Source organism: Ovis canadensis, chromosome 5, assembly GCF_042477335.2.
Source record: "Ovis canadensis isolate MfBH-ARS-UI-01 breed Bighorn chromosome 5, ARS-UI_OviCan_v2, whole genome shotgun sequence".
In the NCBI taxonomy this organism is placed as follows: domain Eukaryota; kingdom Metazoa; phylum Chordata; class Mammalia; order Artiodactyla; family Bovidae; genus Ovis; species Ovis canadensis.
This window is the reverse complement of record NC_091249.1, coordinates 55,386,262-55,410,694: the sequence shown is the minus strand read 5'-3', so window position 1 is coordinate 55,410,694 and position 24,433 is coordinate 55,386,262. Positions and strand designations below refer to the sequence as shown.

At 47.8% G+C, this 24,433-nt stretch overlaps 1 protein-coding gene across 2 annotated transcripts; it reads left to right on the top strand.

Moving 5' to 3' along the window:
• Positions 1–8,641: 8,641 nt before the first annotated feature.
• On the top strand, positions 8,642–23,007 carry SH3BP5L (SH3 binding domain protein 5 like). Of its 2 annotated transcripts, none has more exons than XM_069589662.1 (7): positions 8,642–8,744; positions 9,186–9,796; positions 16,435–16,497; positions 16,667–16,795; positions 18,478–18,639; positions 20,437–20,610; positions 21,143–23,007. In XM_069589662.1, the coding sequence occupies exons 2-7, from the start codon at positions 9,614–9,616 to the stop codon at positions 21,587–21,589; spliced, it is 1,158 nt and encodes a 385-aa protein (XP_069445763.1). In that variant the 5' UTR covers positions 8,642–8,744; positions 9,186–9,613; the 3' UTR covers positions 21,590–23,007. The 2 variants fall into 2 exon arrangements, with proteins under 2 accessions (XP_069445763.1, XP_069445764.1); XM_069589663.1 differs by having other exon boundaries at positions 8,644–8,734.
• Positions 23,008–24,433: the final 1,426 nt, after the last annotated feature.

Sequence of the window (24,433 nt, the reverse complement as noted above, 5' to 3'; positions counted from 1 at the left end):
TGGGCTCAACCAATCCCTGCCTCCTCCCACCCCCGGGTCTCTTCCCGCCCAATCAAGAGGCTCTGAGCCCCGTGCACAGCCTCAGGGCCTAGTGGCGGAGTCCTGGTGTATGCTTTTGTGTTTCTGCGGTTCACAGGGGCAGGCGTGGACGCAGAAAGATATCCCCGCAGGTGACGCAGCCTGGCTAGGGGTGTCCCGGGGTGGAGTGACCTTGGGGGCCACCCGTCCGAAAGTCCCGGCAGTAAGCTAGTGACTTCTTACAAAGAGGCCACACTTGATACCTGTCATCTTAATCCTCACCATAGCCCTGCCAAGGAATTGATGACCCGTCCAAGATTGCACTACTAATATTGGGGGGGTACTGCTAGTCGGCTTTCCAGTTGTCTCTACAAAAGCATACTGGCTGAGCTCTCCGTTCAATGTCTTGTTCCACTGAGATGTGCTGTTAATGTTGTTTTCCAGAAACGCATTTGGCAATGTGATCGTCTGCCCTCAGGGCTGCCTATCAGGCTCCGGATGATGCCACTCAGGATCATTCTTCACCAGTTCTAATCTTCCTTTCACGGTCACATTAGTGCCACATATCTTGTCACCCATCCAGAGCTTCTGCCCCTCTCCTCTGCTCAGTGCAGTCGCTTAGTCGTGTCCGACTCTTTGCGACGCCATGGACTGCAGCACGCCAGGTTTCCCTGTTTATCACCAACTCCTGGAGCTTGCTCAAACTCATGCCGATTCCCTCGGTGATGCCATCCAACCATTTCATCTTCTGTCGTCTGCTTCTCCTCCTGCCTTCAATCTTTCCCAGCATCAGGGTCTTTTCCAATGAGTCAGTTCTTAGCATCAGGTGGCCAAAGTATTGAAGCTTTAGCATCAGTCCCTCCAATGAATATTCAGGACTGATTTCCGTGAGGATTGACTGGTTTGATCTCCCTGCAGTCCAAGGGACTCTCAACAGTCTTCTCCAACACCAGTTCAAAAGCATCAATTCTTCGGTGCTCAGCTTTCTTTATAGTCCAACTCTCACATCCATACATGACTACTGGAAAAACCATAGCTTTGACTAGATGGACATTTGTTGGCAAAGTAACGTCTCTACTTTTTAATATGCTGTCTAGGTTTGTCATAGCTTTTCTTCCAAGGAGCAAGCATCTTTTAATTTCATGGCTGCAGTCACCATCTGCAGTGATTTTGGAATCCAAGAAAATAGTCTGTCACATTATCCATTGTTTCCCCATCTATTTGCCATGAAGTGATGGGACTGGATGCCATGATCTTAGTTTTTTGAATGTTGAATTTTAAGCCAACTTTTTCATTCTCCTCTTTCACTTTCATCAAGAGGTTCTTTAGTTCTTCGCTTTCTACCATAAGGGTGGTGTCATCTGCTTATCTGTGGTTATTGATCCTGGAGATCTTGATTCCAGCTTGTGCTTCATCCAGCTCAGAATTTCACATGACGTACTCCGCATGTAAGTTAAATAGACAGGGAGACAACATACAGGCTTGATGTACTCCTTTCCCAATTTGAAACCAGTCCATTGTTCCATATCTGGTTCTAACTGTTGCTTCTTGACCTGCACATAGATTTCTCAGGAGGCAGGTAAGTCTGGTATTCTCATCTCTTGAAGAATTTTCCACCGTTTGTTAATGATCCACACAGTCAAAGGCTTTGGTGTAGTCAATAAAGCAGATGTTTTTCTGTAATGTCTTTGTTTTCTCTATGATCCAGTGAATGTTGGCAATTTGATCTCTGGTTCCTCTGCCTTTTCTAAATCCAGCTTGAACATCTGGAATTTCTTGGTTCACATACTGTTGAAGCCTGGCTTGGAGAATTTTGAGGATTACTTTGTTAGTGTGTGAGATAAGTGCAGTTGTGTGGTCGTTTGTATACACTTAGATCCTTCAAGCCCTTCCCATTGCTTGTTAACAACTGAATAAACCCAGGCAACCAGCATTTGTATTAAGAAATGGAATATTTCAAAATAAAAAGAAAAATGGAATATTTCCAGAATCCCCCAAAACCCTTTGGCTCACTTTTTGTCTCTCTTCCCATGTAAAGAGTAACCATAATTCTGACAACATAAATTAGTTTTGACTTCCCTGGTGGCTCAGACAGTAAAAATATGCCTGCAGTGTAGGAGACCTAGGTGGGGTCTTCCCCGGGTGGGAAAGATCCCCTGGAGAAGGGAATCTTCCAGTATTCTTTCCTGGAGAATTCCATGGACAGAGAAGCCAGGTGGCCTACAGTCCATAGGGTTGCAAAGAGTCCTGCACAACCGAGCAACTAACACTTTCACTTTTCATTGATACATAGAATCATATTATAGGTGCTCTTTTGGAATCTAATTCATTTTGCTTAACTTTACATGTAAGGTTTATTCATATTGTTAAGTGTGGTTATAGTTCGTTCACTTTTGTTGCTGTATAGTATTCCATGGTATACCTATACCATATTTATTTACCTGTTCCACTAAATACAGTTGATTAACATTTGGGTTATTTCTAGTTTGGGACTTGTATTAGTTTTCTAGGGTAGTTGTAACAAAGTACTACAAACCGAGTGGTTTAAGCAACAGAAATTTTTTTCTCACAGTTCTGGAGTCTAGAAGTCTGAGATCAAGTGTCAGCAAGGTTGGTTCTTTTGGAAAGATACGAAGAATCTATTCCATGCATCTCCCCCTAGGTTCTGGTGGTTTTGGAATGCTATTCAACTCTGCTTTGAATTCCACCCATTTTTAAATGTTTAGCCAAATGCCATCTCCATAAACCTGGAGATGCCTATGCTGGAATGCTCTTCTTTCCCATAGTTAAGAGAAAGGCTTTTCCCTGAAAAATATGCCCTGAAAACAATGCCCTGAAGCATGAGCACAGGGCCTGCTCATCACAAATACTCAATGAATGTCTGCTGATACATGTAGAGCAGCATGGAATAGGGAGTACATGTCTGGCAGCAGGAGGCAAGGAAGTGGAAAACAGACACAGGCCTACGGTGATGACAACCTGAACCAGAAGCAACAGAGGAGGCAGATGCAGAAATGAAAAATGTGCCTGATGTAAGGTACCATACATTTTAAGGTAGCACTGTGTTGAGGATGACTGTGTGCTGTGCTAAGTCACCTCATTTGTGTCTGACTCTGTGTGAGTCCACGGGCTGTGGTCTACCAGGATCCTCCGTCCACGGGATTCTCCACGCAAGAAACTGGAGTGGGTTGCCATGCTCTCCCCCAGGGGATCTTCCCCACCCATGGATTGAACCCAGGTCTCCTGCAAGGCAGACAGATTCTTTACCATCTGAGGATAATTCCAAAGCTTTTCAAGCCATGGAAATGAACTAATTGGGATATTTCTGGACTCACTGGTCAGTATTGATGTCATGTGTTTAAGTGACACTGGTCAGTTCCAGAGGGGTAACTAAGATGGTGACAGATACGATACGTGATTGAATGGGCTGAGACTATTCAACCTGGAAAAGAGAAACCTGTACATGATGGCTGTGCACAGGTTTGACACACTGTCATATGAAAGAGTTGGATTACATAATTTTCTTTTGTGTAGCGATGGAGGGAAGAACTCAAACAATGAAGGGAAATACAGGAAGGTATATTTTTGTTTCTTATGGGAGTCATTATAGATGGAAATGATAATTGGAACTGTAATAATGAGTGTAGTGAGAGAAAGTTAGAAGGTCAAGAATGATGTTATGTCAATGATGTTATGACAAATGATTATTTGTCAGTTTGAAAATATTGAATCCAAATGTTTGTCTTTCCCTACAAATTTATATCAACAAATGGGACAACTCTGAACATGGTTCCATAAATATTCAAAATATTTATGGAGGGCCTACCCTATGCCAAGTGGTGTTCTAAGCACTGGGGAATATGGCTGTGAACTGCTAGGTGAATTTCCCTAAAATAATCTCTGGCTGTGTCATACTCCTAATAAAAAACTGTCAAAGGTTTCCATTAATCATTACATAAAATTTACTCTCCTGATATGACGTTAATGCCCTTTTCTATCTGTTCCAACCTGCATTTCCAATCTGTTCTCTCCAACTCTCTGCTAAACTCAATCAAGTTATTTAACCTCTAGTCCCTCAATTATAAAAATGGAGGTGCAATATACCTCAGTTGGTTGTCAAGAGGATCAAATGAATAGATATAAACTACTCAGAACTTGGTGCCTGGTACAAGATAAACATTGCATAAGTGTTTGCTGTTTTTATTGTCAAATGATATGAGCAAGTCAGGGAAAAGAATTTACTTCTGGAAGACCCAGTAGATTTAACAAGGGTAGAAATAATTCTGGGATTTGAGCAAAGGCTCTGCCTTTTATCCATCTGTATTAGTGGACTCTACACTATGTATTTCTAAGAGCAGCAAGTATTTAGCCAGATTAAAAAAAGAAACAGCTTTATAATTGACATACAAAATTTCAGATACTGAAATGTATGGTTTGAAAACTTCTGACATACGTATACACAAATTATATCGTCACAACAATCAAGATAGAGAACACATCCACTACCCACAGGTTTCTGTGTGCCACTTTGTAATCCACCACTCCCCTAGGCAACTACTGATCTGCTTTCTATCACTACACATCAATTAGCAATTGATGGTGTTATTTATTAAATATTTGACTTATAGTAAGAAAAAAATCAACATAGAAGGTAGTTTCTATTGGTGAAAAAAATAAACTAAAAAAGGGTAGTTTTTAAACATGAAGGTAATAGTATTTGAAGAAATTAAAAGTAATTAATGAGAAAACTTTTATTTCATTGAGAAAGAGATGACTTTTGATACTACCTAGTAATTGGTTGTGTTACTAACATCTTTATATGACTTTCATATTTCATTCATTAGACAACAGGGGTTAGTTATTTGTGTCCGGGACTGGAAGGGGGTACACTTGTAATGGGGAAAACATTGAAATTGTGCTGTCCAATGTATTAGTCACTAATCACATATGGCTATCGAAATTTAAATTAAAATTTCAGTTCCTCAGTTGCACTGGCCACATTTTAAGTTCTCAAGCACCCCTTACCTGGCTAGTGGCTACTATACCGAACAGCGTGGATACAGAAATTAGTTATCATTGCTCCAAATTCTCTTCTATAGAGTTAATTTAGAAGATCCTTGAGTATATTATCTATATGGGAGGTAAGAAGGTTCTAAGCTGAAGCAATGGCAATGAAATGGAGAGGAGGTGTCTCTCCTTCAGATACTGAGATACTTAATGTGATGCTGAGTGAAGACAGCGGGATTCATTTAGGATGTAATATAGGTTTGGAGTAAACAGGTTGATGATTAAAATTATTCACCAGCCAACTAAATATAGGAGAAGCAGCAGGATTTGGGAAAAGGGGATGGCATCAGACTTGTGTGCAATGAGTGAGAGGCAGCCATGGACTGGCCATTGGTCTGAGAAGCGGCCGGATCTCAGATTCTGATCTGTGGGGATGCTAGGTAGAGACAGAGTTGCAAGGAAGGAGCAGTAGCCATGGGTAGAGTCAGAGCCATATACTTGGGTGAGGGCTTTCAGAGAAATTAGGCTACAGAAGAAGGTCAGAGGCTAGTATCAGGGCCTGGGAAGAACTCACATTTAGGGCAGGATTTTCAAACTGTGAGTGGCTCATGAAATTAACAGAATAGGTCTCCACCAGCATTTAAAAAAACAGTAAAACAAATATTAATGTGCTTTGCATATTAAGTAAAGACCTTTTCCTGGGCCTTCCTTGGTAGTCCAGTGGTTGTAAGTCTACCTGCAAATGAAGGGCACATGGATTTGAATCCTGGTCTAAGAAGATTCCATATGCCACGGGGCAACTGGGCCCCTGTGCCACAACTACTGAACTGGGCATGATGCAACTACTGAAGCCCGTGCACCCAGAGCCCACGCGCCGCAACAAGAGAAGCCACTGAAATGAGAAGCCTGCATAATCCAAGGAAGAGTAGCCCCCTCTTGCCGAAACCAGAGAAAGCCTACGCACAGCAACAAAGACGTATTGCAGCCGCAAACAAAAATCTTCTTTTGAAAATTGAAATTCTTTTGAAACTTTTGTTATGAATATATGTACATACATATATGTATACCAAGTTGCAAAGTAAAACATACTTCTGAGTTGATTAGTGTGAATATCACCAATTTATTAAGTGACACCACAGACTATAAGCTATATACAAATAAAGTCCTGGCATGCAGCAGACACTGAGTAAACATACTATACAAAGGAATTAACCAATAGGTCAGAGAAAAAGAGGAAACTGAGGACAAGGGTGACTCAGAAGCTAAAGAAGAGTGAGAGAGAAGTAACAACCCATTGTCAGACGTCAGTCACTTGGTGATACTCAGAGCTTATCCCTGATATTTCTGTGGCAGGAGCAGAAGTCAGACTACAGAAGTAAACAAGAGGTGAGGAAATAGAGATGAGACAAATGAGAGTGGAGACTGAGAGACATTTGTTTTGTTAGAGGTTCACTACCTGCCTGGAAAAGATTACATAGGAGAGGCATGCTCTAGAACGGTGCTATCCAATAATGGAATCAATAGCTACACACAGCTATTTAAATTAAACTTAAAAGTGCACTTACTTAATAATACTAGGTCCATTTCAAATGCTCAGTGGCTTACATATGGCACAGAGCTGATATAAAACATTTCCATCACTGCAGGTAGGTCTACTGGATAGTGCTGCTAAAAAAAACTTATAATGTTTATACTGGCCTCAATAAAACAAGCGTGCACAGTGCTCCCTAACCTCTTCCCACCTGAAACATTATCCAAACCTAGCAGAAAAACTTCTGCGGATTACACTACAATCCATACACAATTAGGGGCTTCCCAGGTGGCACTAGGGGTAAAGAACCTGCCTGCCAAAGTAGGAGACGAGAGGTTGGTTCGATTCCTGGATTGGGAAGATCCTCTGGAGAAGGGCATGACAATCCACTCCAGTATTCTTGCCTGGAGAATTCCACTGACTGAGGAGCCTGGTGGGCTATGGTCCACAGGGTAGCAAAGAGTCAGAGGTGACTTACCATGCACGTATACATGATGATATCACTTTTTCTCCCAGTGAGTGAGAGTTAACCCAAGGGTAGGCCAGTGGAGACATCAGGGAAGCACCTGAACTTCAGGATGTGATCTAGGGGCAGTCTGGGTACTATGTGTGTTCAAGGTGTTTTCCCACCAAACCCAAGAGATATATGACGACTTGAAACTCATGACTGTTCAGGAATGAACACATAGGGAAAAGAATTTGTGGGACAAGATATAAAGATTATAGATATTATATCAGTGCTGAATAGGAAAGGTTCAGAAAATTCAGGATAGTACACACAGAAGATGGTAAGTAAAGATGGTAGGTAGGTAAAACTGAATTATTACAGTGAAACTCCAGTTTTACAAAATTAAAGAAACTAGCAGACAATTAATAATTTCTGATTTCTGTATGTAATTTTCATGGTTTTTGTATGGCACCTTAATAACAAAAAGGAGTATGATATGAGACATTATTATCTATCAGATTAGAATTGCTACTTAGGGTCTCACTGATTCACTGCAGAAAAGTCAATTCTGGAATTTAAAAACTAATATTTCCAATTTTGGGGGAAGAAAATCACTTTTAAATTACTTAAAAAATATATTTGGGTCTACTTAAAAAAATTTTTTTTTAACATGGTTGTTCATGGGGGGAGGGGATGGAGGGAGGGGTGCACAAGGGAAGAAGGAAAATTCAGCCAATTCGCCTTCTTCACCTCAGAGGACGTTAAATCTTTAGTAAAAGTAAACCTTCCAACCTGAAGCCTTCCTTTCAGGTCTCTCCTGGTGACACTGGAAGTGGTGACGTTAGGTCAGGTCCTTTCATTGATACACAAAACCATGTAACAAACTCCTCTTCCTCGTGGGCTTCTGAACAGAGTGCACGAGACCACTGAATTCAGATAACTAAACTACTAATCAGTGCTCATGGATTAATCGGCGATACCACTGCAACGATGTTCAGTGGGACAGAGCCTGGCTCGGGGAGGTGATGGCGAAGTGCAGCGAGGGAGCCAGGGGAAGGACGCCGGCAAGAGATTTACATATCAGAGCTGCCATTTAGACTTTGTTACTAACTAAGGGAACCACGGGCTTCTCTTGAATAAGGGGAGTCATTTTTGAAAAAACAACCCTTCTTCCGCGGAGCGCAGTCCGAGGAAGCCGGACTCAGACAAGCGCCACCACTGCCGGACGCCCACAAGCCCACTTTCGACTTCCTGGGCGAGGCCGGAAACGGCTTTGGGTGCAGCAAGAACCCGGCGCCGTAAAGCAAGATGGCAACCACTCTTTTTGAGGCAATTGTCTAATCTCTGTTTTATTTCCAACCTTTCCCTACTCACCAGGGTCCCTCGACTTTCATTATCCTCCGTAGTTTTTCTCGGCACAACCTTCCCATATTTCAGTTTCATTTATCAGTGGTAGAGGATGGGCTGGAGGCAATGTAAGGTGAGAGTCAGCGCCGTGAGACACCATTTTGTACGGAAACCGGAGGCCAGGCGGAGATGAGCGTTGAGGAATCCACACGTAACCTGGTTAGCAGGAGAGCATGAGAGGGAGGGGCGAAGGGAAGAAGGGCGTTTTTTTAACAGGATGATGTATTTCCGCTTCCTTTCGGCCTCGTTGTATTTGGTTGGACCAGCTTGTTGCGGGGAGGGCGGGGGAAGATTGTTTGCAGCGGAGATCCGCGCACGGGAAGGTAAACTGAGGTAAAGTCTAACAGAGGGCGGGCTTTGCGCCTGGCTGTGTAGGAGGCTTGCGGCCAGGGTCCTTGTGATTTGGGAAGAGCGGGGGTTGGAGATGCGAGGCTCGGGTTGTCCGCAGAATTGGAGAGAGAAGAGGAGGTGGGGTGGGGCTGGGGGTTAAAAGGTGATTTGCAAAGCCTTCCTGGGGTGGAATGACGCGGGCTGGGGAAGGGTTGGGGGAAATGATGGAGAGGATTAGGATGCGGAGGAAAGTCTGGAAGGCGCTGGTGGGGGAGGGGCTGGGGCCAGAGATCCTGAGACGCGGGAAAGGAGTTGAGGGGGTTGGTCGGAATATGGAGGTGTGGGAGGAAGGTAGTAAAGTCCTTGGGGGGCTGAAGGGTGGAAAGAGGCTGGTAACCGACGTTCGAATGCTGACTATGTACTTGGCCATTGTTTCCCCTGCAGCTCCTCAGAGACTCTTAGCCAGCAGCCTCTGCTCAGGCCCAGCCTTCTCTCTCCAGTTGCCACCACAGCCTGGAGGCGCCTGCCTCCGCCCTCCCGAATGGTGCTCCTCCTCGCAGGCCTCGGCCCAGGATCCAGGCCCCCTTTGCCCCCCGCCTCGGAGCTATTGCTCCGGGTCTCTCCTGGTGGACTCCCTGTGACGGGGAGGGAAGGACTTTTGCATATACAAAGCTATAGCTCTTGGGACCCCACTGGCCACTTGAATCTCGGCCTCTAACCGAGTCTGAGGTTCTTCCTGTGCCCTCGTTTTCCACTCTCTGAGAAGAGAAATCCTTCTTGCCACCCAGAGCCCAAGAAGCCCCAAGCTGGGGCCCTGGTCCCAGCATGTCAGTCCTCTTTTATGCTTAGGGCTGTGCCTTCTCCCTGCCAGCATGGCTGAACTCAGGCAGATTCCAGGGGGGCGGGAGACCCCACAGGGGGAGCTTCGGCCTGAGGTTGTAGAGGATGAAGTCCCTCGGAGCCCAGTTGCAGAGGAGCCTGGAGGAGGCGGAAGCAACAGCAGTGAATCCAAATTGTCTCCAAGAGAAGAAGAAGAACTGGATCCTAGAATACAGGTGAGGAGACTGAGCTGGGGGAGGATAGGGAAATTAGATTCTAGCTTTCCTGAAGAACTGTCAGATAAGTGAGGAGTTAGACTTACTCTTTTCCCAGTGCACTGGGGCAGGAAAAGAAAACAGTGATTGTCAACAAATCATTGCAGTGTAGTGTCACAGTGCTGAAAGAGTTGTGTACGGTGGGAGTACAGAGAGAGGCTGGGCCTGAGTGCCTGGGATGTGTTGCTGCTGGCTTTACTGATAAATTGAAGTGACAAATTGGCAGTAGGAAGCACACTTTAGGTCAAAAGAAAGTAAAACTGCTGTTTCTTTTCCAAATACGCTAAGGGGCCGTTGACTCAGAGATGCAGTGTAAATGGGATGTGAGAGAAGATGGCTTTGAGATTGGAGGCAATTTTGAATCTTTTCCCCTCTCCTGCTTTCCTATCAGTGCCTCCCAGGGACATTCTTATTTGTGAAAGGTGAGACTCTTCATGTCTTATAAAGGTGGCACCAGGCTTAGGCCTGTAAAGAAATCTGATGTGTGCAAAGAGTTATATCAGGTGTGGTCAGTCCTTCATAGTACACATTTCTTGCTTTGAGGATGCTGGGTCAATCAAACGAGTGGAAGAGCTGATCTGTTGCCTTGGAGCATTTACTAGTTGGTAGAGGGGCAGATACCAACCCACTCCAGTACTCTTGCCTGGAAAATCCCATGGACGGAGGAGCCTGGTGGGCTGCAGTCCATGGGGTCTCGAAGAGTTGGACACGACTGAGCAACTTCACTTTCACTTTTCACTTTCATGCATTGGAGAAGGAAATGGCAACCCACTCCAGTTCTTGCCTGGAGAATGCCAGGGATGGGGGAGCCTGGTGGGCTGCCGTCTCTGGGGTTGCACAGAGTCAGACATGACTGAAGCGACTTAGCAGCAGCAGCAGCAGCAGAGGGGCAGAACTTTGTGAAGGAGGCAGTGGAGGAGAGGACAGGCAGCACATGTGGTAGATACATGACTGGCTGAGGCTGGATTTTGTGTTTCTGAACAGTGGCAGGGAAGAGTCCCCTGGAGAAGCTGTTTAGACAGGTGAGAGCCAGGGTGTTCCTGTATGTTTGGGGCCTGAGTCTGCTGTTTGGTATGATAGCATCCCCCAGATTCTGATGTGGCAGTGATTCACACCTCTGCAGGTGAGTAAGAGCCTCCCAGCGCTCTCATTCCTGGGCTTCTCTGTCAACAGACCTTTATTAGGTTACTTTAGTGAGTCAGGAAGGTTTCAAAGCTAGTCCTAGCATCCTTCCTGCTTTCTCTTGGTGGAGTTTCCTGGGACATGTGTGGGGAAACTGTCTGTGCTGATAGTGTAGCAGTGGTGAGCCATTTGTTTACTGGCATGAGTCAGTAATTTATTTCTGCTCTGCTTCATGGGCATTGCATTGAAAACAACTCAATTTCTCCTGCTAGTTCTATGTAGATATATTGTCTGCCTAGGACACAAGTCGTAGTGAAAAAAGCCTTGGGCTGAGATTCAAGCATCCTCTAGCCCTATGATTTGTGATTTTCATGTAAGTTACATAACCTTTTTGAGCCGCCTTTTCTTCATTTGTAAGATAAAGGCTTGGTGTAGCTTATTTGCACAGCTCTTTGCTGCTCTGCTCTAACTCTGTCCTGTGATTCTTTTCTTTCACAAACTCTGTTGCCTATCTTTGATGAAAGTTTATAGGTCTTGCTTTGAGAAAGAGATCTCTTTGTCAGGGAGGAGGGCCTGTTGACATTCTTCATATTCCCCTTTGCATCATTCCTTGCTCAGCTGCAGAGGAGAATAAGTTGTGGTTTCTTTGCTTAGTCGCTTCTGCTCCTGTGTATTTTTCCATTGCCTACACAGGCAAAGGTGGTGGTGTTAAAGGGCAACTTTAATGCTGCACTGTTCAATAAAGTAGCCACTAGCTGCATGTGGATACTTACATTCAGTTAAGAATCAATTGAAAAAATGGAGTTCCTCAGGTGTTGCTGGCAGGGCAGATGTAGAACATTTCCATCATCATCAACAGTTGTATTTGGTGAACTCTGTGAGGGTCAGCGGAGAAGGCGATGGCACCCCACTCCAATACTCTTGCCTGGAAAATCCCATGGACGGAGGAGCCTGGTAGGCTGCAGTCCATGGGGTCACGAAGAGTCGGACATGACTGAGCGACTTCACTTTCACTGTTCACTTTTATGCATTGGAGAAGGAAATGGCAACCCACTCCAGTGTTCTTGCCTGGAGAATCCCAGGGACGGGGGATCCTAGTGGGCTGCTGTCTATGGGGTCGCATAGAGTCGGATACGACTGAAGTGACTTAGCAGCAGCAGCAGCAGTGAGGGTCAGAGAATACTGAGCGAGAGTAAGATTCACCTTGCCTTGAGTGAGCCTGAAGTGTTAATGAAGCAAGACGGACAGAAGGACCCTAGTCCCTGTTGCTAAACCAGGAGGCACGTTGTGGAATGTTGTAGGTTACGTAGGGAGACAAGGTCTTATTGTAGAGGCCTTCCTCGCTGATGAGGCTGGTCTAGTGCTCTGGCCTCAGCAGAGATGCAGCGTCTTTTTGCTGGGTGGAAGAGGCAGCTTGATGTGAGGAGCGCCTTTCATGGTGAAGGCTGGTGGCCTTCAGATCCGGGTTTGGGCTCTTCTAGATGAGAAAGACATTGGGTATGTGTCTTTTGAGTTTCTTTGTAGTGTTGACAGTATGCAAGATCATGTTATCCTGATCCTATATTTTAGCACTTTAAATAGATTGGTGCGTTCAGTGGGTCTCTACCCACAAATCCATCAGTACCTCCCAGGGAAGTTTAGAAACACTCGTTCCTGAGCTTCGGCCAGACATGTTCATTCTCCTCTTGTTTTGGGTGAGAAGTTATGACTGGTGGCCTGGGCGAATCCACTGATCCAAGGATAGCCCAAGGATGGAGACCCTATTCAGGTATTTTCTGGAACTCTCAGAAATGGTCCCTTAGGCCCAGGCTCTTTCTGGCATGGGGAATGGGGATTCTTGGCAGACAGACAGCTTGTGCCTTCTTGCCTGGAAGTTGTCTGGAATCCTTCTGGAAGTTGGAGGGAAGCCAGGTGGCTGCCAGCTGTAGGCCTACCTGAAGTGTGCTGCACCCCAGGGAAGTCCACTGGATGTCTCTCTGTGCCTTGACCTCAGCACAGTTTTTCTGAGGCATCCAGGCTGGGCCTTAGCTTTCTGAGAGGTAGGGTCCCAGTGACAGGAAGGAATAGAGGAGGGTAGTACTGGGATGGGCCTGGGTCTTCTCTCCTATCACCTTTCTCAGCCCTCTTTGTGATGGACACATTTCTTTCCTCAGGTAAGTAGATGCTTTCATTCACCTCCTCCTCCTCAGAGTGACTTTGCAATCTCTGGATTGTCTGAAATGTTTAGTTTAGCTTGCTCTGGAGGTCATTTTTACTTTATTTCTGAGTCTTTAGGTCCTGTATCACCCTAATCCTCCTGACTGACTGTGGACTTGGGTTTTTTTTTTTAAATCAAGATATACCAATATTTGATTTAGGATATTATATAAATTTCGGGTGTACAACAGAGTTTATAAGATTATACTTCATTTTGGCCTTGAGTGTTTTAATGGCTTGCACAAGTTGGGCAAGAGCATCTGTCTCCTAACTGCCTTTGACTCAGTGGTCTGGCATCCTGGGCATCAGCCTGGTGTGCTCAGGGAAGGTCACCCTCCCTGCGGGCTGCAGGCTCGCTGATGGATGGTGAATGCTGACTCAGACTTCATCCTCCTCGAATTCGATTTCAGTCAGGTGCCAGGAGTCCCTGGTGCAGCAGGCCAAATGGAATATGTTGCCAGTGGTCCAAAGCAGAGCCTTGGGCGCTTGTTGGCTTCCTGCTGTGCTTTGCCCTCGGTCTGCCTCAGCCTGGCTACCCCATCCCCTAACCCTTTGCCCTCCAGCCTGCTCTCTCCCCAGTCTCCTTGTCCTGTTAGAGCTTTGTGCCTCTGAGGAGCAGACCTCAGAGTCAATAGGAAGCCTTTTTAAATTGCTAGAGGTGCTTCGTGGGTACAAGTTTCAGTATAGAAAGACATACATGCCTGCTTCTGTAGACCAAGAGCCAAAGTCTTTCGTTTTCTTTCTAGTGACGATGACTTGCCATTCACTCCTCTGATGGTCTTGTCAGGGTCTGGGAGTGCTTTGGGCTGTGGAACCAAATGGAATCCTGTCTGAGACCTTGGTTTGCTCAGAGGAACATTACAGGGTGCCTTTTACCCACCTCTTTCTCTTCTCCCCCAAAATTACTATTATCTTACCAGGACTGTGGGTTTCCTTAGGTGGTGGTACTCCTGTCTTCGAGGTATCCATCTAAGGACATCATTAGTCCTAGGAATGTAATCAGTAGTAGCAGGAAAGCCAGATCATAGGTCCAGTCCTGGGTCCCAACTCCATCCCTGATTCCCTGCCCCTGCCCCATCTATCAAATGTGAATGGGATGAGCTAGAGAGTATTCCAGTGGGAACTGCTGAAAGGACTGGTCACCTCCTCCCTTAGATTATCTGAAACTCCCTGTGGGCCAAGTTCAGCCACAGAAAGCAGAGCCCAAAGAGGGCCTGGTTGCCTCTCACCCAGACAGGAATTGTCTTTTCTGACAGTTTCTTTGTGGTGATCTCATTAGCTGAAGGGGACGTCCCTGTCAGGAAGGCACTGTGAAACTCAAAGCTGTGTGTGTGTCGGCTGGTGTTGGCACTGCCCCAGGCTTCCTCTGGGGTCCTCTGAGCCATGCCAGCGGCCTGTTTTCCACAGTGGCCAGTTGTTACCTTGTGAGCACTGAGTTGTGTGACTAATCAGTGGATCTTGTGCACTAGCTTCTAGATCTGCACAGACCAGTACAGGAGCCACATCCAACTATCCACCTTAAGCTGTGCTCTCAGGTCAGATGCATGTGGATATCAAAGCCATGGTTTAAAATAAAAAGTTACAATATTGGTAATTATTATTTTATGTTGATAACAGGTTGAAACTGTGTTATTATTTTAGATATATTGAGTTAAATGTACTGTTAAAATTTCATCTTGGTGGTTTTCTTTCTTTTACAAATGTGGCTTTTATAAAACTAAACATTCCGTATAAGGCTCACATTCTATTTCTGTCAGATATCTCTGTTCTGAAAAGTTTAGAGACAAGTTTGTGTCCTCTCTGAGGCAGAGTCTGCATTGTTGGGAGTATGCGTATTTTCATATCATTGTTCCTGGTTTTGTTGCATGTTTCCTCCTCTGTGTTCTATCTTACACTGTAATTAGAGCACATAACTTGATTTCTTGCATTCTTACTTGCTGACTCAAATCTTTTAGAGCTTGAGGTGAGGTACAGAAATAAAAGGACTAAAGGGGGATCACACAGTGGGCTTTTGAAAGGGCCAAATGAAGTATGCGGGAGCAGTGATGGCAGCGTTCCTCACTTCCAGGTGCAGGTGGAGTGTAGGGCGTGGTCATGGGCAGCAGGCAGATACCAGGCTGGCTACGGCTGGCCTGTCCAGGGCTTCTGGAGGAGGAAGCTATAGCTGAGCACCAGGCATCTCTCTAGGCACTGCTCTTCCTCGGGAATGTCATTGGCTCCCTGGGCCCCAGGAACTTGACCAAGGGGAGGGGAGGATACTCAGGCCAGCAGCCTCCCTGCCACTGAAACGCACGGGTGGTTTTTGCTGCTTTTGCCAGTGCTTGGGGCCAGTGGGGAGTTCAGGCCAGTGTGTCTGGTGAACTTCTTCCTGAGGCTCTCCCTCCTTGCCATAGGATCTACTGTGTGGGGACCTGGGGTTCTGTCACCACCGCCCAAGCAGTTAGAACCATGTGTTCTTCCCTGATCTTGACCTTAATTGTTCACGAAGTCCTAATAATTTTGCATCCTGGATTTCCCAGGGATCTGCCCTCTCCTTTCCCACCTGAGAAAGGCTGTCCCACTTGAGACAGCCTCCACTTTTGTCTCTCTGGCCCCTCCAAGCTTTCCCTACATTGCCCAAGTCTGCCTTCCTAAACCACTGGGGGCATCAAGCTCTTGAGAGGTTGCCCCTGCCATTGGGAGAAGTCTGAGTATCCTGTCCCTGTGCCCAGCCTCTCTGGCTTCTCTCCTGACAACCTGCTCTGCTGTTGGTTCCCAGCCCTTATCATGCCCTCCTCTCTATGGCTCCTCACATGACCAAGGGCCTGTCGCTGCATATTTGTGCTCTAAATTCTAGGTTTCATGGTGCTGAGTGTGTAAGTATGTAGTAAAAATGTGCTGGGTGAGTAGGGTCCAGAGGTTTCTCCTTGCCTGGGACAGAGACCATTAGCTCTGAGGAGACTCCTGGCTGGAGGAGGAGGAGGAGGAGGTGGTGGTGCAGTCTGATGGCAGCAGACTTGTTGCCACTGTGTTGTGTGCGTAGGAGTTTTCCATACTGAACCTCAATTCTCTTGTCCTTAAAATGGGGATTTACTGCGTGATATAGAGGTGGAATTGTGAGGATTACAAGAGGCTGTATGTTATTAGATCTCTGACAAGAAGCCATTTGACAGTGACCTGTTCCATTTCTTCCCTTCCCTACTTGGCTGGGCTTTCCCTCTGTACCCATGTTCCTGCCCTGCCTGGTTCATATGAGGCTGCTTTTGTCTGCTGCTCTAACTTTCTGCCTCTCTCTGTGGCAGGAGGAGCTGGAGCATCTGAACCAGGCCAGTGAGGAAATCAACCAAGTGGAGCTGCAGCTGGATGTGAGTGATGCTCCTTTTCCTCACACTCTTGGGCTGATTCCAGAGGTGCTTTCATCATTTTCTGTCCTCTTTCAGTACAGTGGCAGGGGAAGGGGCATGTGTGAAAAACAAGAGGGGTTAGGACCCATGCACATGCCTCCCTCTGCCTGTGTCCCTATTCTTTTGCCAGGAGGCCAGGACCACCTACCGGAGGATCCTGCAGGAGTCAGCAAGGAAGCTCAACACGCAGGGCTCCCACTTAGGGAGCTGCATCGAGAAGGCCAGGCCCTACTATGAAGCTCGGCGGCTGGCTAAGGAGGTACGGCCAGCTGACCCACATTCTGGGGTGGGGGGCTGCATGCAGAGCCTGGCCCTGTAGTTGTCTGTTTCTGTATGGGGTTTGAGACAGAGCACCTTTTCTAGTTATCTTTTCCTCTTTTATCCCCTTTGGTTCATGCTTTCTTTGCTTACTTCTCCACTCTTTTACCCTACTTCCTTCTTTTTAAATTTTTCTTTATATAAATAATATGGGGTCACTATTGGAAGGCTGTAAGTGTAGCTTGTAACTATGAAAAAAGATAAGAGAACCAGAATCTCTCCAGATCCAACCACATGCATGTTTTGTGATTTTTATACCTGAAAGTTGTTTTAGTCAAGTATGGTAAGGTGACAGACACAGAGACAACTGCCTTAAAAAAGTTTATTACTTAGTTCCTAAGAGAATAGACGGAGAAGGCAATGGCACCCCCTGTCAGATTATTCAGGACTACATGGGGAAGCACCTGAGTGGGTGAGGAGGGAGAAAATGTGAGGGGAAAGCTTATCTCAGAGCTTTTATTGTAGAGCCTTTATCGCTGTTTTCACGGGAAGGAGTGGGTAAGACAGGGTAGGCAGCTTTGAGCAAATTTAGGATTGGCCAGTTTGAATAACAGAGGCAGGCTCTGGACTATGGGGAAGGTCTTTAGTTTTCTGGTACCTAGCCTTTCAGTGATTTAGAGCAGGGGAGTGAGTGAGTGAGTGAAGTCACTCAGTTGTGTCCGACTCTTTGTGATCCCATGGATTGTAGCCCACCAAGCTTCTCTGTCTATGGGATTCTCCAGGCAAGAATACTGGAGTGGGTTGCCATTTCCTTCTCCAGTAGAGCAGGGGAAATACTGGCTTAAGAGAGTTAGATAAAGTAGGTGATGGGCTTCAGATAGGTGGATTTGCATATACAAAGTGTGCTCACAGAGTAGTTCACTGTCTCTAGAAGTCAGGCAGCCCTAGAAGGGCCAGGAAGACCTCCAAGATATCAAAACATCATGAAACATAGAAAATAGAAATGCGATTAATACAGCACAAATAATCACTAAAAAAAAAAAATTTTTTTTAAAAATATATCCTGCCAAAATGGGATCACACATGTACTGTTTTTATCTCTTTATTATTTGAAGACATGATTCCATGTCAAGAATTACCCATCCATGACATTGCTTTTAGGAACTTAAGATTTTCTTATGTTAGATGAACTATTATTTGTTTAACCAGTTTCCTATAACTGAAAACTTAGGTTTGTTTCTAGTGTTTTGTTTGGTAACTATGTTATGATGACTGTCTCCAGGCAGTTGTCTGGTTATTTCATTCAGCTCATCTGCTGGACTGGAGCTGATGGTCTCAACCATCAACTAACCACCTTCCAACTAAAAGGTGTGGAGTTTTCTTTGTTCTTCCTAGGGCAAAAGTCCAGCAGCCTTGGAGAGTGCTGGATTTTTTACGCTTTGCCCTCCACTGGCAGTATCCTTCTATTTCTACATGTATTTCTTCTCTTAGCTTACCCTTGGAACATATTCTTTGTAGAATTTTGCTTCCTCAGCAGTTATCCTTAGTGCAGTTTGGGAGGTGAAGCCAACATTACAGTGGGCCTTTTTCCTTCTCTTGTCCTTGCGCAGGGAGGGTGTCCATGGGCAGCTAGGGGTCTTTGCAGCTCAGTCTCCTGAGGTCCTTCCCCACCCTCCTTCCCAGGCCCAGCAGGAGACACAGAAGGCAGCACTGCGGTATGAGCGGGCTGTGAGCATGCACAACGCTGCCCGGGAGATGGTGTTTGTGGCTGAGCAGGGCGTCATGGCTGACAAGAACCGGCTGGACCCCACATGGCAGGAGATGCTCAACCACGCCACCTGCAAGGTGAGCCAGGCAGTGCCAACTGGTCCCTTCTGCCAGTTCTGGTACTTCGTTTGCTTTCCCTGAATCCTGTCACCTTCCTCACTCCTTTCTGTCTCTCTCCTGCTCCTGCCTTCCCTCAGTTTTGATTATGTTTTAGGAAAAGTTTGGTCCTAGCTCTCTGCCCTGTTTGGCCTCCTTGTGTCCCATATATACTTCCTTTTGACTTAGAAGGTCCTTCTCGGCTCTTGAATCTTTGCCTCCAGATGTGGGAGTGACTCAAGTAGTTCATTCCTGAATGTTCTGGATTCAACTCTCCTCTGTTATGTTTAGCTGTGATCCTTTGTTTCTATTTTCTGAATATTCTTCCTTTCTTGGTTTTGAGCTCTGCCAGCGTGCCTTTTATAATTTGTGTATTATTTCCAGTCTTTTCTATGGGATTCGCTTGTGGCTCAGGTGGTAAAAATCCACCTGCAATGTGGGAGACCTGGGTTTGATACCTGGGAAGATCCTCTGGAGAAGGGAAAGGCTACCCACTCCAGTATTCTGGCCTGGAGTCGGATGTGACTGAGACACTTTCGCTTCGCTTCTATGGGGGCTGGGGAGTGGGAGGATCCCTGGTATCAGTTCTAGTCTCCCACCTTCACCTTGTAAAGAGCAAGTGTCTTAGTCCATTGGCTTTACTACAAAATAACAGACTGGGTGGGTTAAACATCAAAAGTTTATATTCTGGAGGCTAGAATATTTCAAGATCAAGGCACAGGCAGATTTGGTGTTTGCTGAGGGCCTGCTTCTTGCTTCCCATATGGCCAGTTGTCTTTTCACTATATTATTACATGGCTGAAGGACCTGGGGAGCTCTCTGAAGCCTCCTTTATAAGGCAGATAATTTCATTCGTGAGAGCTCCCCACTCTTGAGCTAATCACTTCTTAGAGGGCCCACATTAAGGTTAGGATTTCAACACAAGAATTTTTTTGGGGGGGTGGGGGTGGGGGTAGGGTGGGGGCTGTACTTCTCTGGTGGTTAAGACTTCACCTTCCAGTGCAGAATGTGTGGGTTTGATCCCTGGTGGGGGGAGCTAAGATCCCACATGGCTGGTGGCCAAAAAAAACACAAAAGATAAAACAATGTAACAAATTCAATAAAGACTTTAAAAATGGTCCACATTAAAAAAAAAAGCACACCTAAAAAAAAATGCTTGAGATGACACAATCATTTATTCTGCAGGAGTAAGTGTCGGCTCCTGAGGAGTGGTCATTTCGCAAGCTCTTTTGTGTGCTCCTTAGTCCAGGCCCATGGGTCACATGAGAGCAGGAGTTCCACTTCTCTCGAGCTCACACAGCACTGGGGGAGGGGTTGCTTGCTGAAGCTGTGTGTGTGTGAGGTCGACTCCTTGGTCTTGGTGGATGTGGCGGCTGGAGCCCTTCCCTGTTAGCTGCTTGGACATGGAAACCTGGGGAGCCCAGTGCAGAGCTGTGGCTCTCCCAGTGAGGCTCCTCCCTCCCCCCAACCCCCAAGGGTGAGCTCTGAGGACCACGATGTGGCAGATGTGTCACAGAGGGATGGACATTTCCCGCACGCTCGTGAGTGGGCTGAGGACCTCGGCCCCTCCTGGCAGTAGCGAAGCTGAGAGGTGGCGGGTTGCGCAGGTAACGGCAGGCAGGCGCGAGGACTCACAGTTCTCTTGTGCCTTGGGAGCTCAGTGCCTTCTCCGGGCTCTGTAGACAGTTTACCATTTGGAGTGACAGACTGGGCAGGCTATAGGGGCAGGAGTGTGGGTCCGTGTTCAGTGGTGTGTGTGCTCCGCCCCACCTGGCCCAGGTGAACGAAGCAGAGGAAGAGCGGCTTCGTGGTGAGCGGGAGCACCAGCGCGTGACGCGGCTGTGCCAGCAGGCCGAGGCTCGGGTTCAGGCCCTGCAGAAGACCCTCCGCCGCGCCATTGGCAAGAGCCGGCCCTACTTTGAGCTCAAGGCCCAGTTCAGCCAGATCCTGGAGGTAGCTGAGTGTGGGGGGAGGGGCGGAAGATGAGAGGGAGCAGGCATAGAAAGGGAGGGCCGGTGAAGGGGACACCACTAGTCTCTTTCTCTGGGCCATCCACCAGGCCGGTGTCGTGGGACAAGTATGCTCAGAATGATTCCACAGGAATGGGAGGTGGGGGTGGGGAATGGATGCTGACAGAGAAGGGATGTAAAGGAGAAGAAGTGAGAATTGGGGGAAACCAGAGAGAAAGGGGAGAGGAATTGGCCAGATAGGGAATGGGAACAGTGGATGGGAATGAAGACCTGGGAGGCAGACCCTGGAATGCCAGGTAGGACCAGGGCAGATTGCTAGGGAAGGAGGATCCCAGGAAGAAGAGGAGTGAAGAGGGGCTGGGTAGGGCTGGTTCTGCACTGCAGATTAGTGGTTGGGGATGAGCAGAGCCAAGATTGGAGAAGGGACATCTCAGTGGGTCTGAGAGGACTTGGCAGCTCCAGGGGCCTCAGACAGTTGCCCCAAGGGTCACCTGACTCTGACCCTCCCTCTGCAGGAGCACAAGGCCAAGGTGACAGAGCTGGAGCAGCAGGTGGCCCAGGCCAAGACCCGTTACTCAGTCGCCTTGCGCAACCTGGAGCAGATCAGCGAGCAGATTCATGCGCGGCGCCGGGGCCAGCCTGCTCATACCCCGGGCCAGAGGCGTTCCTCTCCAGTGGGGGCGGAGGCTGGGCCTGATGGTGGCGAGGATGCGGACAGCGGGATCATCGAAGGGGCGGAGGGTGGAGGGCTGGAGGAAGGCGTCAGCCTGGGGCCTGGCGCCGCCCCAGACACTGACACGCTGAGCCTGCTGAGCCTGCGCACTGTGGCTTCGGACCTGCAGAAGTGCGATTCCGTGGAGCACCTGCGAGGTCTCTCGGACCACACCAGTCTAGATGGCCAGGAGCTGGGTCCCCGGAGTGGGGGTCGTGGAGGTCGCCACCAGCGCAGTATCAGCCTGTAGCCCGGTGCTCAGGGTGGCTGATGCATTCATACCACCACTGGCCCAAGGAGGGCCCTGCAGGTTCCCAGCTCCCTCTCCTCGGGTCCTTACTTCCCCCAGAGAGGTCAGGTTGGCTGTCTTGAGTCTGTTGTATATGTCCTGGCTTTCTCACCTTGCCCTGCCCCCACAGGTGGCAGCTCTCTTTGCCTTACCCTTTCAGAAGGCTTGTCTTTGGCTCTGACATCTCCTTTCCCCGTGTTGGTCCTTCACAGTCTGTCTGTCTGCTGCCCTCTTTCTGACTTCTGTCTGGTTTTTCCCCCTCAGGGAAATTTGTCTGGGCAGCACAGGGAAACCATCAGAGAAGGTGGGCACTGGATCTGGGTCCCAGCATCTTGGTCCCCCCAGCTTGAGTGAATGGATGGGTCCCCCTCCTGCCTACTCATCTCCCAGGTGGTTCCTGGGATGTTGCGGAACCCTCCAGCAGCCCATCCTCTGTCCCAGCCTGCTCATGGGTAACATGTAAGAAATGCTGCAGACTGTGTGCCTCTGGAAGACACCACCCATCCCTTTAGTGCTCCCTCCGTATGACCGAAGCCACCTGTGCCTCAAAGCAGGACCTGAGGGATACTGGTGTCGGAAGGTGAAGCCCAGTCCCATTGTCAACCAACACTACAAATGGGCGCCCGTCTGCATTGTGTTTCCCCAGCTGGGCTGTGTCCAACATTGCCAAGGTGCTAGTGGGTCCATGTTGGGGGGTGGAGATGTAGTGAGGTTCTGATGGCTGAAGCTCTTCCCATTTCTGCTGTGGAGTTAGGTCTGTTTACTTTTTCTGGGTAGAGGATGCTGAACCAAATCTTGGCATTCTTCTGTCGGGAGGAGTTAGGGAATTTGGTGCTCAATTGCTCTCCCTCACTCTTCCTGAAACCAAACCATACCTAGTCCAGAATCCCTTGGGGGATGCTCAGGTTTGGCTGCAGAGCCTCTGCTGATACAGGGCAGGGTTGGCCTGCAGTGAGGGAACCCACCCTCCATAGGGAGCAGTTTCAGGTGTCTGATGGCACTCCCATGCTGTGTGGGGGAAAGGCAGGGAAGCTACACTGGATCTGGGTGCCTTGGGGAACCAATCCTCCTGTCCCACCCCAGGAGGGCTGAGAGCTGGACTCTGGACAGGAGAATTTGTGCCTAGGCCTGTGTGCCGCTGCCATCAACGAGGAGGGCTGGGGTGGGTTGGGGCAGGGCCTTCAAATAGAGGTTGTCTCTCTGTCCCAGGGTTAAAACAGGATGGTCATGATGAGAACTGCCAGGTTTGAGGTGGCCATGGGTGGAGGGAAAATGGAGGAGGATGTGGGCGTGCGTGCGTGCATGCATGTGCCTGTGTGTATGGGGGGAAAGGGTCTGCCCCTGATTTTATTTAAATAAAATAGTTTATGTAACAGTAATGTTTATTGTCTCTTTCAGGGGAGGGAAGAGGAGAAAGGGGTGAAGATGGAGAGAAGGGAGAAGCAGGGTGAAGCGAGGTGCGTTTTGATGGAGTAGTCAGGGAAGGTCTCTTGGGAGGTGAAGGATGAGATGGACCAAACTTCCCGCCATGAGAGGAGGGAAGGTTTATGGCCACAGGGCTGGGGTGAATGCGCACCAGGTCAGTTGTGTCCGAAAACACTCTCCCCCACCCCCCCAACAACCACCGATCTGCTAGCCGGGAAGGGCTCTCTGCAGGGTGGTATGGGTGTGTCAGCCACCGGTGGTGCAGATGAGATGATGGTGCGAGTCCTGAACATGAGCATAAATAAAGGGGAGGGACAAGTAGGGTTGCGGCATTTAGCAAATATACAGGATGCTCAGTTAAACTTGCGTTCCAGATAAGACAGTATTTTTGCCTCCCTGCGGTGTTTAGGACATACACATTGTCATTTGTCTGAAATTAAAATTTAACATAGGTAAAAGGTGACTCTCAAGTCAGGGCTTGACCTGTTGTGGGTCAGGAAGAGTTTGAGTACATTTGGACCGGCAGCCTGTGAAACATGGAGTGGAATCAGGTTGGGGAAAAGACAAGAACTTCAAAAGGTGCAGAGGTGGAGTGAAGGCTTTCAACTGAGCCCTACCAGAGGTGAGCCTGCATTTATAGCCAGCTGAGGAGCAAGTCAACTGAGGGATGGAGAAGATGCTAACGAGGAGGAAGGGGAGAGACTGAGTGGGAAATGGGTATCTTGACCTTTAAGGGCAAGGTGAAGGCCAGCAGTTAAAGGGACAGGAGGGCAGAGGAGTGACCCTGGTGCCCTCAGATGGTAGATGGGCCATTAGGAGCCTCCATGTACCCTTTGACAAGACTGTCCAGGTGTGAGACTGCCTTTCCTGGCCTGACTTCTTAATTGAGAAATGCGATAAGGTAGCTGGGTGCCAAATACTTGCTTTATCACTGGAAAAGCTGCTCTGAGTATATGGCCTGTGTCCTTGGCCAAGTGGGTCCAGGGTCATGCTTCCCTATGCAGTCCATGGCAGTGTGGGACCTGTAAGGCTCCTCATTCACAGGAGCCCCCAAAAGAAGGGCTGGCCATGCCTACCAGTTTTTCCATGCAAGATCACCTACCAGATGAGGCAAGAGCGGAAAAAGAACAGGAGGGTTAACGCTAATGGTTGAACAGGGCAAATGTGCCCCCAGCCCTGTTGTACCAGTAGTGGATTGCACTGTGTGTCCCACGTACCAGGCATATGCGCTGACCCATTTAGCACCACAACCACATTAAGGGGTAGACATCACTACTATTGCCTTTTCATAGATGAGAACACAGGCATAGGAGGGGTGCCCAGTCTGCCCTTAGCCTTATAGAAGGTAATGAAGGCAGCTGGACTCTAGAGCAGGGGTCC